Raw genomic sequence first — 16,200 nt, 5'->3', positions numbered from 1 at the left:
CGATTTCACTGTCACTGTATCTGGCGCTGTAATTTTTCTGAGCCCACACGAGAGGGGCTGGAGGAATCCCACGTCCCTGGAGGCCATTCCACAGAGGGGGCTGAAAGCGTCCAAGTTTGCTCCCAGGCCTGGGGCCCAGGGAGGCTGGGCCTCTGGGCCCCGGAGTCCCTCACAGTCTCGACAGCCATCCCCTGTGCGTCTGTGTGACCCCGAGGCCCTGGGGCCTCTCGTGCGGGTACAGTAGCTGCGTTCAGAGCCGCCTTCGCTCCCCATCCTGGGCTCAGTCCCACCTCCTAAGGTCACACAGTCACACTGCCTGGTTCTGGACACAGGGACGAGGCAGCTCTTGGGCAGCCATTCAGCCCATGCCACCTGCTGTGGGGCATTGGAGCATCCTGCTGACGCTTGTTTTCAAGAACGTACTGTCTACCCTGTCCCAGGGACTCTTTGCGAAGCTCCACTTTGGGAATATAGCCTAGTAAGCACTCAAGAGATTTGGAGAAAGCATCCGGTGACGTTTTGAGGTCGAGACTCAGGCACATCTGTTGGAAGCACCCAGGTAACCAGCAGCAGGAAGTGCCCTTGGCATGGTGCCTGTATGCACATTCTCAGGACGTGAAAAGGAGCCTGAGCACCGGATCGGACTGCACGCAAACTGCTCCAAGCAGCAAGAACCTGACTTCAGGAAAATGCATGCAGGGAAGAGGTCGATGCCCGTGCGGCCCGGGTGCTGCTGCGGTCTGTCTGATGGGACGTCGGCTGGTGGGCTTCCTGCCTTCCCACGTCTCCCAGTGTTTCCTGTTGTTTCCAGCAGCAGGTATGAGGCACGGCCTGGTCACACCTTCCTTTCACCTGGAGGCACAGATGTGCAGTTGCAGGTGTGTTCGGGCCCGAGCCACGGTTTCTCGGTTTCTGCGGTTTGGTTCTGTTTGCGGAGGAGCTGTTCACCTTGGCTCCCCCACCTGCAGCGCCCCAACCAGGTTTCATCTGCAGCATGGAATTTTGCACCAGGCTTTAGCTAAAATTTCCTTTTGGCTGAAAATCTCACTTTCAAAAGACTTTCATGGCCCAAGAATTTTCCTGGCAATTCCAATGGCTCTGTTCTGCACAAAAGAAGTCAGATTTTGCTTTCCGCTCTGTCAGTATCAACTTGTGTTTCAAGGAAACCGAGTAGCTGGCCTATTCCAATTGAGGCCTCGGGTGTCTTTTTCCGTCAAAGGGAAGAAAGCTCTCACTGTGACCGTGCCTTCTGCCCGCATTGGATCTGCTGTGTGGGGCGCTTGGCGCAGGTCCGTCAGACTCTGCAGCCGCCCAGAGCCAGAGACGTCCCAGGTGCTGCTTCCCCCCGTGGGTGGGATCATCACCACCCCCCATCAGGTCCAGGCGTGCTCTCGGACCCCGTCAGGGCGCCCTGGGAGCAGGCCTGGGCCGGGCAGCCTGAGCCCGGGCTCCCTCGTCTTTGAGGTGAGTTTGGTCACCATGCCATCACGTGACACGGCAGCCTTTCCCCGTGGAGGCACCTTGACCACTGACGACACTGCCCAGAGTCTCCAGCACAGGTGTCACCCTGTCTGTGCTCTCGGGTCCTGGGCGGGTCCTGCCCCACCGCTGGGCTGTGTGAGTTCTGCTGAGCGTCCACAGTGGCCCAGCACTGCCCACGTCCACGTCTGCACAATCCTGCCGTCCCACTCAGCGCGAGAGATGCTCCTGAGAACCGAAAGGCCTCCAAAGAGGCGTCACGCTGCCCGCCCCCATAAAGGGCTGGGATGGACAGGGGAGCCTGTGCCCCCACCCCGCTCCCTGCAGATTGAGCGACAGTGGCTTCAGGGTCATAGCAAGTCCAAAGCCCCGTGGAGAGGGCCGAGGAGAGGCCGCCGGGAGGCTAGATGACAAGCCCGGAACTGGGGAAAATGATTGTGGGGTGGCGCTCCTGGAAGAGCTTCTCGACGCGTCACGGCCCGCCCCGAACCACGAGAAAAGCTCCAGGCTTTCTGTAGCATGCTTTGTGGTGACCCTGTCTCACCGGTGACTGTGTAAAATGATTCCAGTTGCCATTGATGGCATCCCGCCCTCCGAAGAACACGGCTGGGTCCAGCCTATCCGGGCTCGGCTTCCGCGTGACTGATGCAAAGTGGTACCCGGGCACTGGGAGTGGGAAGCACTGCAGCGGGCGGGTTGCTTGGGTCTTTTATTGTAACTGGCCCAGCTGACTCTCCGTGGACGGCAAAGGGGCCGGATGCACGGAGAATTACACCTCCCGCTAGTGGATGCACTTGCTCTGCCTTAATTAAACGAACCGTTTCATTCGTTTGTTTCCACTTTCGTACCTAAAAGTCTCATGAAATGGTTGACGAGAGACGTCAGCCTCGCTTTTCAGACAGAACTGGGCCTGTGAGCAGAGTCTCCGTTACAGGCGCGTGTGGCCTGGGCCCCGAGCGCACCTGGGACAAGACCCTGGACAGTCCCTGAAGGAGGACCCGTCGTCGTGGAAGGTCACAGACACCCCCTGACGCTCGCGGGCGGAGCGAGCGACGGTTTAGCTCTGGCGCCAAGGAGGGCAGGAGTTGGGGCGTCAGGCTTTTAAAAGGGCCTTGGGTTTGCTTTGTTTACGCGTCCCGCGCCGTCCCTGGGTCTTGGAGGCACAGCAGGGCCTGGCTGCGGTCACGGTGCAGAGACCGCGTGGGGGTGTCGCCCGGATCCTGCGCCTTCACGGGGCTTCGGAGCAGAAGGACCGTGACTTGCGGAGGAATCCCGAGCCCCCGGCCGCGCGCGGGTTGGCGCCCCTGCTGCCTTTGTTTTAACGGAACTTCGCGTGTGAGCGTATGTAATTCAGGGTTTGGTAACTGCTGTACCCGACACCTGACGTTCCCAACGGCCTGAACACACGCGCTCCCCGGGTACAGGCTTTGCGCGCGGGTCCCGCAGGCCGGCCCGGCGGCTCCACGCCTTCCCGGCGCAGCCTCCCCTCCGCACACGGAGCCCGCTGTCCCCTCTGCGTGTGTGTGCCAAGGGCCCTTCCCTCTGACCGGTACGTGAGCCCCGCCGAACGTCCCTTCTGGACGGAAGAGGAAACCGTCGCGCCCGTCCTCCAGCGGGCGGTCTGCGTGCTGTGCTCCGCCCCGCCGCGCACCCCACCCGCTCGCGGTCCGCAACCGTCGGCGTCCCGAGCTCCTGCCCCACACGCCCGTCTCGGTGCTCGAGCAGCCCACCCTTGGCAAGACCAGGCGGAGCGCCCCCAGGCTGACGAGGCTGTGAGGGAGCCGGGCCTCTGCCGGACCCCAAGCTGCTGGCGTCTCGCCTCCAAGTCCATCGTCACGCACACGCGGCCCCGCGTGGCGGCACCGGCGACCCCTGGGGGCCAGACCTCAGGTGCAGAAGCAGAGGGTGCGGCCAAGGGGGTCCTGCGGTTCCAGAGCAGGTCACAGGGTGCAGGGGGAGGGAGGATGACGGGCGGTGGAGGTGGGGAGAGACAAAGACGGAGGGAGATGGAGACGGAGGGAAGTGAGAAGAGGGGGAGGACGGCCCCTGGGGACAGCCCCCGGGAGCTGGGCGGGGCTCCCAGGAGACGGAGTTGGGGGGACGTGGTGCCACGGCTGCTGCCTCATTGTGCCCCCGTCTGGGCACCACTCACTGGCCACCAGTTTGGGGACGGGGACCAGGGGAGTGGCAGGGCCATCGTGGATGAATCTGGGGACCCCAGCCCGCTCAGAGCCCCTGCGTGGCAGCATCTCCAGTGTGCACTCCCCTCCCCCGCCATCTAGAACCCTCCTCAGTCCAGGACCGGGCCCGGACTCCGTTTTCTGGTAGATTTTGTTAGAAAGAGCATCCTTGTGAAGCTGTGCATGCCTGTATCACGCAGGCTTTGTAGCAAGTTTAACTTGCTGTCTATTAAAGTTTAAGATCCTCTGGCATTGTCTCGGCAGAAGCTCAGGTTGCTGCTGGGGCGTGAGTTTGATTCCTGGCCCGGGAACTTCCACATGCTGTGGGAGCGGTCCCCCTCACCCCAAAAGTTCAAGGTCCTAGAGACAGTGCAATTTACATTCTGTGTCATTAATTCCCTTCACTTTCCTAGGGAGTCAGATCATTCAGAAACCCAGTGGCACCTTAGGGCAGCAAGAGAATTTCCTTTAGGGTGAGAGTTGCTGATGTGCCCCTTTGCTACAAAGGAAGGGGGCCCTTCTTCTGACAGATGGGCCAGCTGGTGCAGGGAGCAATGCTGTTTTACTGTCACTGGCTGGGGCGGGGTCCCTCCCGGAAGTAAATGGCCTGTCGGTCCTGAAGTGTTTGCTAATTTCCCTCGAGAATTCGGACCCCTGTTGGCAGAGGCTGAGGATGTGCCTGCGGGCAGGCCAGGCCGGATGCTGGGCTGCGGAGGTGGGGCTCCGAGTGCAGGTTAGTCTGGCCTGGGCCCCAAAGCCCCGCCGCCACGGCTCCGGGTCCGCCCGCTCTCTGATGGCTCTGCCCTGCTCTCTAGGGCGGTGGGCCGTCTGGGTCACGGGCTGCGAGCTGACGGGTGCAGGGGCTCAGCCAGCCCACAGTCGTGCCTGGGGTCCAGGGGTGACTGGGCTTCCACCCGCAGGCCAGAGGAGGAAAAAGGCGGCCTGGGGCACCGTCGAGGGGGCCAGCTGCCCTGACACCCTCCACGCATGTCCCAGAGACATCTCATAGGGTGACACCTGGGGCAGGGGGCTCGGGGCCGACCCGTCCAGACCCCCATCCCTCACGGCAGCCGGGACCTCAGAGTGTCTGTGGGGCCAGGGCAGCTCCTGTGCGGGGAGAAGAAGGCGGCCGTACCTGGCGATCTTGTCCGTGCAGGACATGGTGACCAGCTGCTCGCCCAGCAGGACGCCGTCCCACGTCTGCACCGCGCCTGGGCCCCGCACTGGCACCGTCCCTTCTCCGGACTCGATCTTCGTGCGCAGGTGCCCCCGGAACTTCCTGGCCAGGTGCTTGCTGCTGGTCACTAGGAGACAAGAGGGCGTGAGGGCGCGGGGCCGGCCAGAGACACGGGGTCCCGGGCAGAGTGGACGGGAGGAGGGGGTGCCTGCAGGGGCTGAGGATGGGCAGTGCGCTTTGGACGTAAGGGCTGGGGTGGGACCCGCGGGCTCGGGGCTCCACGTCTGGGCCAGGCTTAGCCGGCTCTCAGCAAAGGGCTGGCCCGGGACCGTCAGAGGCCCTGCAGCCGACTGGTCTCCTCCGCCCGCTGGACCGGCCGCCCCAGCGCTGAGCCGTGTGCAGGTCGGCCAGCGTGGAGCCTCGATGGGTGACGCTGTTCACAGACACCTCGTGTGGGCTCCGTGATGTTTTCACACGTCATGAGAGGTTCCTCTCATCCTCTCCAGCCCCTTAAAAGACGTCCGTGCTTGGTTCTCGGGCCACACAAAACCGGTGGCGGGAGGGGTCCTGGCGGACAGCTGGGGTCTGCGTGCCTGGTCTAGATTTTCACCCTGCTACACTGTGCCCTAGTTGCGGAGTCTCGGAAAAGTTACTTAAAACCCCTGTGAAAGTTATTTTGCCTGAAAATGGGGATAGTGATGGTACTGGCCTCACAGGCCGAGGATCAAATGAGACGGGACAGGGGAGCGAGCTGGCCGGTTCCCGCTACGCTCCAGGGTCCAGCTGAGGCTGGCACCTGCCACGTGGGAAGCGACGCCCCCAGAGGGGCCTCAGCACGCACGCCACCTGTGCTGCCGCCTTTCCCTCCCGGAGCCCCCGGGACCTGCACACTCACCACAGTTATCTGGAGAACTAGCTTGAAAAAGAGGAAGACTGAAGTTCTTTTTTCTTTTTTTTGAAATAAAGTTCTGTACATTTAGTCTGGATTATATTGCATCATGGAAAGGCTTAACTGCTTGGCATACAAATGTACACAGCATGGCAGAGTGATGCACCAGCATTTATGAGCCCGTGATGACATGGGGGACACTAAATGCCGTCTGTGAAAGCCTTCTGTAGAAGCTTTGGAATTTGTGGAAGTGGAGTTCTCTTCTCCCTCGTTTACCCTCACCGAAGGCACCAAGGGATAAAAAGCGTTTGGGTTTCTTCTCTTACGGATCTCGAAGGAGGGCCTCGTACCTTTGCTCGTGGTTTCTAAGACCCCAAGTTCCTTCGCTACATATTCATAGTCCCCAGAGGCATCTCTGGGGACGAGGATTGCTGCGCTCCTGGGAGGAAGCAGACTGGAGAGGTTTCCAGTTTGCTACCAACCCGGTGGGGGAGGAGAGCCCGGGTGGACGGGCCTCTGGGGGACCGAGCCTGGGTGGCCACAGCCAGAGCATGTCCAGGCCTCCTGCGTTAAATGGCACCAGGAATCAGACGGCAGTGACGCTGCTGCTGCTGGTGACAGTGGGGATGGCAGTGAGGGGAGGGCGGTGACGGTGGCGACGGTTTTGGTGATGACTCTGATGATGGTGGTGACGAGGACGAGAAGATGACAGTGAAGATGATGAGCTGAACACCGGAGTCCCCGTCGTGGCGCAGTGGCTAACGAATCCGACTAGGAACCATGAGGTTGGGGTTCGATCCCTGGCCTTGCTCTGTGGGTTGAGGATCCGGCGTTGCCGTGAGCTGTGCTGTAGGTCGCAGACGCGGCTCGGATCCCGCGTGGCTGTGGCTCTGGCGTAGGCCGGCGGCTACAGCTCCGATTGGACCCCTAGCCTGGGAACCTCCATATGCCTCGGGAGCGGCCCAAGAAAGACAAAAAGACTAAAAACAACAACAACAAAAAAACCTGAACATAAACTATTTCACACGACTTAAAAATATTTGAGCAAAACTTTTGTTTGACCCGACTGTTTACGTGGTCCTGGGAGCTGTTGATCACGTCAGCTTCCTGGGGCAGGCAGCACTGAGGGAGGGAGGCCTGACTGAGTTTCCATCCTGAAAGTCCTCTGTGTGGGCTGTTTCCTCCAGGAGCACAGTCCCTGCTGTCTCTCTCTCTCTGGTAATTACAGTGTCCTCATCCTTCTCTCCACGCTTCAAATTTTGTGCCATTTTCCAGACACTGAAAGCTGCTTATTATAGTGTAAGGCTCCTCTGAATTCTTACCCAGTGCTTCTGTGCAGCTAACTTGCCATGAAGCAGACTTTATAGCCTCTTAGTGCCATGGCAACCTGGAGGCCTGGCTTGAATAGCAACCGGTTTCTAGGAGTTAACTTCAAGTTTCCAGGTAGATTAATTTTTTCTGAAGAGCCAGGTGCACGAGGTGCTCCTAAGAAGTGTTTATTCTCGGGGGTGTTAAGCCTCGGCTGCCCTCTCCAGCACACGCCCTGCTGAGCGCGGGCAGCCCAGGGGGTCTCACAGCCCGTTCCCCCCAGCGCTTTCCTGCCTAATTGCAAGAGGCAGGAGGGAGCTGAAGGAGCCACTTCAAGCAGAACAAAATGCCAATCCAACCAGAAACTGCGGGAACTGACCTGAAACAATCTGCAGTGGATGTATCGTGTGCCCAGACAGCGGAGGTGTGACACGTTAAAGTCCTGCCTGCCTGGATGGGTACCTGCTCCCCAGCCCGTGAGCATCCTCGCGTCCGACGCCAGTGCTCCGAGCCACTGGGCTGTTGACAGGGGTGGTGGCTGCTCACCGAAAACCCTCGCCTCTGGAGACGGATGTCAGGATAAAGTGGGGGAGTCGGTGATGTGCCCGAGAAAACTGCTGAACGGGGGGGTTTTAGTTTCTGGAGAGAATCATGGAGACGGAGATACGTGGTGCCTGAGGACGTCACGGGGGAGCAAAGATCTGGCTGAAACGGGAGGCGTGGCTGCTGCACGGGGAGGGGGCGGGGGGGGCAGGAGAGGAAGGTGCTACTGTTAAGCAGCAAGTAGAATTTTAACCTTAACACCGTCTCCAAAAGGAGCATTGCAGCAGCTGTACCTGCGCAGCGTCTACTCTCTGGGGTAGGCGTGAGGTCTGCAGGTTGTGTCGTGTGGTCACGTGCGTGTCCGTTGCGTCCACCTGGGGAGGACGGCGGAGTGATGAGGGCGGATTGTGAGGCCTTGGAGAATGGGGGCCAGGCTTCTGCTGTGCGGCGCCGGCGTCCACCCTGCTTCCTTTACCCTCCGAGCAAGGGGGCAGCGCAGCAACTCTGTTCGGAATGTCCCTACCTGCAGTTACTGCGCAGGTGTGTCTGTAGGTCCCGTGTGTCGGGCAGCTGTTGTGGGGGCGGGGGGGTGCGTGAGAGAGAGGGCGGGGGAGCGCGCACCACCCCTGCCCCCCGAGCAGACAGGTGTGCAGGGGCTCCCGCAGACCGAGGGGCAGTGAGAGCCAAACTGGCCCAAGGGATGGGGACCCGGCCGGCGCCGTGCTGGCCAGAGGAGGGGGCTCCTGCTGGGTGGGGACCCCTGGGGGCAAGGGCCCAGCACGTCTGTGCTCTGCGCCTGGGGACCCTATGACATTGCCGTGACCTTCAGGGTCAGGCTCCCTGGGCCGCTCAGAAGCACCGGCCCCCGGGTCGTGGGGCAGTCAGGCTGGGCTTCTGCGGCTGACTCTAGGAACGTTGCTGTTGCCTCTGCCCTGGCGGGGGTCCCAGGAGCAGGGTCCCGACCACCTGCGCCCCTCCCCCGTCTGGCAGAGGAACCCCCCCTCCGTGGGAGTGAGCCACCGGCGGGCCGCCATCCCCTGTGTTACCCAAGTCTCCCTAAAGTGAAGTGACCCCTGTGCGGCTGTGCCGGGGGCGGGGGGCGGGGGGCGAACACCGAGCAGGCAGCCGACAGACAGATGCGCCCAGGGCCACGCTCAGCCCTGGAGGCCCTGGGAGAAACGCTGGCTGAAACTGCAGGGGCCTCTGCCCATTTCTGCAGGCACATCTGCAGCAAAAATGAGAAAAACGCTTCATTCTGCTCCTTCTACCCATGCTTGCCACATCTTAAAAGCACCACAAAACTAAGGACCTCTGTGTCTGGAGGTGAACCCCAGGGCGTGGTGGGAACTCCCTGCTTGTTTTTCTTTTTTCTTTTTAGAGCTGCACCTGTGGCATATGGAGGTTCCCAGACCAGGGGGTCTTATTGGAGCTGTTGCTGCCGGCCTACACCACAGCCACAGCAACGCGGGATCTGAGCCGAGTCTGCAATCTACACCACATCTCAAGGCAACGCCGGATCCTTAACCCACTGAGTGAGGCCAGGGATCGAACCTGCAACCTCATGGTTCCTAGTCAGATTCGTTTCTCCTGCGCCATGACGGGCACTCCCTGCTTGCTTTTCTAAATGTCTGGTTTTGCAAGCTGGAATCAAAGGCCAAGAAGGCAGGTGGGCTGGGCTGGCCCTGGGCAGAGACCCACGATCTGGGCACAGGAATCGGTGGGAGGAAGGGCCGCCCCAAATGTCCGAGGGACTTTTCCTCCCAGAACCGGAGGGCGGGGGCTTCGTGAAGCCAGACTTTGGAGAGAAAATGCGAAGATGGTTCCAAGCAGCCGTCTGTCCCGCCTGTTTCACAGCTGCACATGGGGAGCAGGTGCCAGCGGATCCAGCGACCCCGGGGGCCCTGGGGGGGGGCGGCCAAGGCTCCTGCCCATATGGTCGCGTCCCCCGGCCTAGCCTCCCCGTGGAGGGACTCCTTGAAGACGCTGACGCTCAACAGGTTCCCTCTCGTCATTCGCAGCCTGACTGGATTCTCCTGCTTATTTTCCACAGGGAGTTGTCCTGGCCTCAGTGTCTGCATCTCCCACATTCTGGATGTTGAAACCTAACTCCCAAGGGGGTGGTATCAGGAGGTGATGTGCCATGAGGGTGGAGCCACCACGGGGGCATCAGTGTTCTTGTAACAGAGACCCCAGAAGAGTTCCCGTCGTGGCTCAGCAGTAATGAGCCTGACCAGGATCCATGAGGACTCGGGTTTGATCCCTGGATTTGCTGAGTGGGTTAAGGATCCGGCGCTGCCATGAGCTGCAGCATAGTTTACAGACGCAGCTCGGATCCTGTGTTGCTGTGGCTGTGGTGCAGGCCGGCAGCTGCAGTTCCGATTCAACCCCTAACCTGGGAACGTCCATATGCTGGGGTGCGGCCCTGAAAAAAAAGAGGGGCCTCAGAGAGCTCCCCCCCCCCCCCCGCTGCTTCCAGGTGAGGTCACAGCGCGAAAGCGTGAGAATAAACGCCTGCTGTTTGTAAGCCGCCAGCCTGTGCTGTGCGGAAGGGCAGCCGGGCAGACTCATGAAAATGTTCCTGGGATGCTGTTAGGGACACGTCTGTCCCGCTGCTCCCCAGAGGGGAGAGCCATGGGCTTGGAGGAGAGTTGGCACAAGCAGAGGGCACTTTTCTGGACCTGCACCCACTGCGTTGGAAAAAGAGGTCAAGCCCACGCAGGGTTTGTGCAGAGCTGTTTTCCTGCACCCCTGCTCTGTGGTGGGGGCGCTCCCTCTCCTCCCCTGGGTCAGCGGGTCTGCACAGGCAGAGCCTTCCACGGTCGGGGGCGGGGGGACCTCCTGCTGCAGGTTCCGAGCCGGAGCCTGAGCCTGGGGGGCCCATGTCTCAATCGGGAGCCGACCCCTGTGTACGTCGGGCCTGCCTCGTGCTGCTGCTGGGGTGGATGCGAGTGCGTGTCTGCGGGTGCACTGCGTGTACACGGGTGTGTGTCAGTGTAGACTCTCCTAAGGGCACGTGGGGAGACGCTGACGTCCCGAGACGGCGCAGAGGGGCCACACCGTCCTCCCCACGGGAACACAGGGTCGCTGTGTGGGGGACGCACCGTCTGTGGACACCTGCTCTCAAAATTCCTGGGGGGGCAGGTCCTGCCAGTGCTCACACCGCCTTTGCGGACGGCTCTGCTGGTATCACCTGCCACCGGCTCGGCTGGAAAGCCGAGCTGGACTCTCCCCAGGTCGGAGAGGAAGGTGGACGCGGGCAGCCTGAGTCTCTCCACCCCCACGCGGCCTGTCTGTTCTGCTGCAGTCTGTCCTCCGTCCTGGACACGGGGGCTCCCTGCCCTGCTACGGGGGGGGGGGTCGCCCGTAAAGAGCCCTCCCTGCACGTCTGGCTTCTCGGCGCCCGGACGCGGGGGCATCGCAGCCGGGGCTGTAGAGGCCAGTGCCACGCTGCAGCACGGCCTGCCCGGCCCGGCCCGCCGGCCCCAGGCCGAGGGGCGGTTCGGGGCCGAGGGCCAGGAGGCGGGGGCGCTTACGGTCGGCGGTGAGCTCGTGGGGCGAGTTGAGCCGCGCGTCTCCGCAGGGGGACGCGCTCACGTAGAGGTGGAACAGGACGTTGTCCCTCAGCCGGTAGCCGCCCTCCTTCAGCCGCACGAAGATGGAGCGCTCGCCGTCCTCCCGCCGCTTGCTGGGCAGAGACAGGGCCCGGGTCAGCCCGCCGCCCGCCGCGGCTCCTTCCCGCGACCCTCCGCCCTCCGCGGGCAGCCGCGGGCCTGGCGCAGGGCCCATGTGCAAGCAGACGGGCTGCAGAGGCGACCGACACGCTGCCCTCCCTCCCGCCCCTCTCAGGCCCTGCAGCCCTGCAAGCCGGGTCCTCCGCAGCCGGGACCGAGGGCATGGGCGTGCCCCCTGGCCGACCTGGGGTCCTTGCGGGCTCCCGGTCCACGTGGCCACTGTGGGCAGCCGGCTTCTGGCTCAGGAGAACGGGCCGAGGGCAGGGCTTGGCAGGACGCGGCCAGGGGACAGCGCGGGGACAGCCTTCTGCATCGGCCGTGCCCACGGCAGCGCCCGGGCTCCCGCCGGGCTCAGAGCAGCCTGGCTGCGGCCCCTCCCGGCCCGGTCTCACCAGCCACAGGCGGCGCCTTCCTGCTGGTCCTGCTGTTTTTACACGTTCTGCCCCATTGGTGATGGATTCTGAGACAGGCAGCAGAAGAGACATTTTCTTCCCGGGAAACCCTCGGGGCGTCCCGCCAGCCTTTCTGCTTCCCTGCCTCTGCTCCTGCTGTTGCCAGCCCTCCCACCCCAACTTTCTCAAAGCACAGGACCCCCCGCCCCCCTCCAGGACCCTGGAGCAAAAAGCCCGGCCCCGGCGTTCTGTAGCCGTTCCTCCGCCAGGGCAGGGACCCAAGTGCCTCCCGCCTTCAGCCTGGGCCCCGTTGGCCTGGGCCACGGTGACACACCCAGAGGTAGGGGTATTGGGAAATAGTTCCGACCCGGCAGCTGGATATTTAGGAGAGAAACCCTTCCCACCCTTGGAGAGGTTTCCAGTTCTCTTGCTACAGGCGGCCAGGAGCAGGGGAGCAACGCGGACCAGGGCTCGGACAGAAACACGCCGAGCGCATCAAGGCATCGCTGTCCCGTGGGTCCGCTTCGTGCCTCTGGGCCTCCCCTCCCTTCGCGGGGCTGCTGCACAAGCCGAGGGCAGGCACGAGACCCTCCCTGAAGCCCCTGAGGTCCTGCCACGAGTGGGTTTGGGGACCGCTGCTTCGAAGGGTATGGAAGGACAGCGATTACGGCAGAGGTGGCCACCCATGGCATGTGCCACAGCCTGCAGGGCTGCTCCTGCTGAGTGTGTTGTAGGGGAGATGCCCCACTGCAGGGGACGGCCTGCAGCTCCCTGCCCTGGGCACACTGCTCCGGGTCATTACAGACCCCCCTGCCCCCGCCTCCCCGGTCAACAGGCAGGGAGGAGGAGGAGGCAAGAATCGGGAGAAAGAGCCCGCCCCCTGCGCCGGTGGCTGTCGGGTGCCTGGGGACCGTGTCCAGGAAGGGGTCACACGGGCTGGGGCAGGGGCAGGGACAGCCTCCTGGCAGGAGGACAGGCTGGGGTGGACACCCGGAGCTGCCGCCTGGGCACAGGATGGGGGTTCCGGGGCAGCTGAGCACAGCGGTGGGGGTGGGGGAGCCCAGGATGAGGCCTGGGAGGGAAACAGCCGTCGCCTGGCGTCTGGGAAGGGGGACACCATGAACCCGCCCTGGAAGAAGCCTCCGACTGAGCAGTTCTCAGGATGAGGCTCCGGCAGGGCGGAGGGAGCACGGCTCCCCGGGTGCTCCTGCGCTCCGACGCACTGGCTGCGGGAATGCCAACCGCAGGCCCCTGGGACACGGCGGTCGCGCTGCCACCAGCAGGTGGCTGGCAGGGTCTGAAGCGCGCTCTTCGGCACAAGCCCGGCTGGGGCTGAGCAGAGGGAGACCGTGGTTCAAGCTCGACCGGGGCTGCTCCTCTGGGGGGGCCTCTGCGCCCCGTGGCCCGCCCCACACTTGGGGCCCTTGCCGCAGACCACCCTCCTGGAAGGCTGCCTCGGCCCTGGACGGGGCCCTGCCTGTGTTCGTGGGCGCCGCCCGACCCCCTTGCTCTGGGCTGAATGTACTTGGGATCTGGGTCCCCACGTGGAAGCCGGGCCCCCAGCGCGCGAGGTTGGGGTCAGGGAGGTCGTGAGGGAGCCCTCTTGACAGACGAGTGTCCTTGCGAGGAGGGGACACGGAGGGGGCAGTCCTCTCCAGAACCGCCCCCAGCTCTGCGCCCGGCCTTTGGCCCAGGCGGGGGCTGCCCCGCTGCAGCTCCCCCGTGGCCCTGGCCGTTTTCAAGGGGCGGCCCCGTGAGCAGGCCTGTCCCTGCGTGCAAGGCAGGTGGGCATCGCTAAGTCGTGTGCTGCGGTCACTCGTGGGCCCGAGGAGGCCCACGGGCAGGGCCACGCAGCGCGAGGATCCCGGGCCCAGCGCGTGCGCTCGCTCACCTCAGGTGCAGCTCCAGCTGCGTGTACAGGAAGTGGAGCAGCGCCCGCCTGGCCAGGACCTCCGCGTGGCCGTCGTTGACCACCAGCCCCCGGTCGTTGAGGTGTTCGCCGCTGATGCACTTGGTCCCCGAGGACAGCACGACCACCTGGGCCTGCCTGGTGTCCAGACCTGGGGACCGAGAAGGCGTCAGAGCCCGGGGCCCGCCCGCCCGCCCCCGGCCTGGCCGAAGGGGCCTGCCCCGCGTCCTGGGCTCCGCTTGGGCCTGGGGGTCCTGCGCCCCTGAATCTGGGTCACGCCTGGAGCCCCGCCCTTGTCAGGGCAGCGCCAGCGGCCGCCGGGCACCCAGCCACCCCAGGCCGTGGCTGAGGAGCGCCCCTGGATTGGAAAGTTCACTGATGGGTTGGTGTTGTGTGGGGTGGGTGGCGGCTCAGGATGAAGACACTGTGAGGACAAGCCCCCCTGTGCCACTGAGACACCGGTGCCAGCCGGAACCCCGTGCTGGCTCCCCACGTGGAGTGGCTGCCCCTCAGATCCCCCGAGACCCTCGCCTCTCGGGCCTGCTGGCCTTGGTGGCTTTGCCCTGAGTTTGGGCCGTGGCTCTGACTCTGCAGGGCAGGGCGGGCAGCCGAGTTGAGGGGTGGGTGCCAGGTGCAGCCGCCTGCCCCGAGGCGCTTGTGAGAGGACAGCCTGGCTGCGCCCCTCTTCACGCCCGCCTGCGAGCAGGACCCGAGGGACCTCAGCCAGCGCGTCCCTCTCAGAGCCACAGCGCACGGGCCGTGCGGGATGCGGGGTGTCCAGTGGGCTGGGCACAGAGCCGAGCGCGCAGGACCCGGCCTCGGCTCTGGGGCCGCGTTTCGGCTCTGGAAACAGGCCGAGCAGCGCGTCCCCAGCAGCGGGGACGGCGCGCCACGCTGCCTGACTCATGCCTCCCTCCCCGGAGGCCCGTCCAGCACCTCCCGTCTGAGATCCTGCAGGGCCCTCCACCGCGGCCCTGCCCGCTCCCTGGAGGGCTGTGCACAGCGGCTTCGGGAGCCGCTCAGGGCTGCTGGGGGAACCAGGGAACCAGCTTCCGTCTGCGGCGGCCTCCGCTGCAGCGGCGCTCTCACGTCCGTGTTAACGCTCTTGTGCTCGGGGAGGGTGGCAGCACAGCTCCCCGGTCAGGCTCACCCATGGGGCCGAGTTCTGACCCTGAGCCCAGGTTCCTGCCATGGCCACAGCCGGGTGACGGGCCTGCGGCCTGGAGACCCCGCCCTCCCTGTCTTGGTCTCAGTTTCCCTTACTCGCCACAGAAGGGACCTTTTCGCAAGAAAGGAGCAAACCGGCAAAGGAGCACACCTGACCTTGGTGGGTCTGCAAGGTGACAGGGCCACCAAGTCCCAGGGCCTTCCCTTCTCTCTGTTCACTGGCTCTTCCGGGCGGTGTCCCTGAGTTTGGAACAGTCCGACATTCCGGGAGCTCAGCCGGGGCACCCGAGATGCCACCCGGCACTGCCACCTGGCTGTTCACAGGCTCTGATTCTGGGTGGTCAGTCTGCCCGCGACAGCTTAGCAGCTGGCCGCACCCACTCCCGGGGCTTCTCCAGCAGGTCTGCTTCGGGCGCTGTGTCCTGGGAGGTGGGGAGCGGGCCGAGGGCGGTGACAGCAAAGTGCCCCCATGCTCCCGAGCCTGCTGCGCGTGCAGTCGGCTCTTCATACGAGGCGATGGCTCTGACTCAGAAATTCTACCTGGAGGAGCTGACCCCAGAGATCCCACCTCTGCCGTATGTGTCTCTGCCCGGGGGAGCAGGAGCCGCCTGCCCGCTGAGACAGTGACAAGTGACATGCTGCAGCCTGAGAAGCAGCTACCAAGGAAGCCGTTCCGGTGGGCAGGCTGGCTGGACAGAGGCAGGCCTCTGTCCTGGAAACAGCATCTCAGCATTTCTCAGCCACCTTGCTGCCAGGTGTCTATGCACGTGCAGGCGACCCCACCTGAGAACCAGGACCTCCTCTCTCCAGGCTCGGGTCTGATTGTCCGCTTTTGATTCTGCCAAGTTAGAGCTGACCCTCCCCCATCAGTCCTCACTGTGCTGGACTCCAGGCTCTGCCCCGTTCAGAACAGCTTGTGCCGAGAGACGCACCTGTCACAGGTCCACCACGCCGAGTAACACGGGGATGTTCAGACACCACACTGTCCCATCCCAGAGACTGCCCAGAGCCTGGGGAGGTGGCGCCCGGCAGAAATGTCTACTCAGCAAAGTGCTGAGTGACAAGCAGCATGAATGCTACCCTCAGAGTGTCCCTGGAGAGACAGAGACAGAGAGACAAAGAAACAGAGGCAGAGACACAGAGAGATGGAGACACAGAGAGACGCGGGGGCTCCCAAGCTCCGTCTCCGGGCCGCCTCTGGGAAGCGCTGGCGTCTGTTCAGCTGGGGCTGAGCAATTCTTAGCCTGTTCCGACTCTGCTCTGATTACGGAGGAAAGTGATCACCCAGTTTCTCAGAATAAAACTGACGGTAAAACACACCAGCCGGCGTCCAAGAGGCACATGTCCAAAGCTCAGAAATTAGCGAGCGAACGAAAGCGTCTGTTTTAAGCCGCACAGACGCCCGAGGCCGTGCCGTGTAATTGA

At 63.4% G+C, this 16,200-nt stretch overlaps 2 protein-coding genes across 6 annotated transcripts in view; one reads left to right on the top strand and one right to left on the bottom strand.

The window, feature by feature from the left end:
* Positions 1-16,200, bottom strand: part of ADARB2 (adenosine deaminase, RNA specific B2 (inactive)) — a 455,053-nt gene that overhangs the window by 19,105 nt on the left and 419,748 nt on the right. For both annotated transcript variants that reach the window (XM_021065069.1, XM_021065068.1), the window contains exons 7-9: positions 13,591-13,759; positions 11,110-11,261; positions 4,795-4,963 (exon numbers count right to left, since the gene is read on the bottom strand). In XM_021065069.1, coding sequence (XP_020920728.1) covers positions 4,795-4,963; positions 11,110-11,261; positions 13,591-13,759 — 490 coding nt within the window. The remainder of the gene's footprint in view (positions 1-4,794; positions 4,964-11,109; positions 11,262-13,590; positions 13,760-16,200) is intronic.
* Positions 1-16,200, top strand: part of WDR37 (WD repeat domain 37) — a 113,605-nt gene that overhangs the window by 80,184 nt on the left and 17,221 nt on the right. The gene's annotated exons all lie outside the window — the stretch shown is intronic.

This window comes from Sus scrofa, chromosome 10 (assembly GCF_000003025.6).
Source record: "Sus scrofa isolate TJ Tabasco breed Duroc chromosome 10, Sscrofa11.1, whole genome shotgun sequence".
NCBI classification, from domain to species: domain Eukaryota; kingdom Metazoa; phylum Chordata; class Mammalia; order Artiodactyla; family Suidae; genus Sus; species Sus scrofa.
The sequence above is the reverse complement of the archived record's forward strand: the minus strand, read 5'-3'. Positions and strand labels throughout refer to the sequence as shown.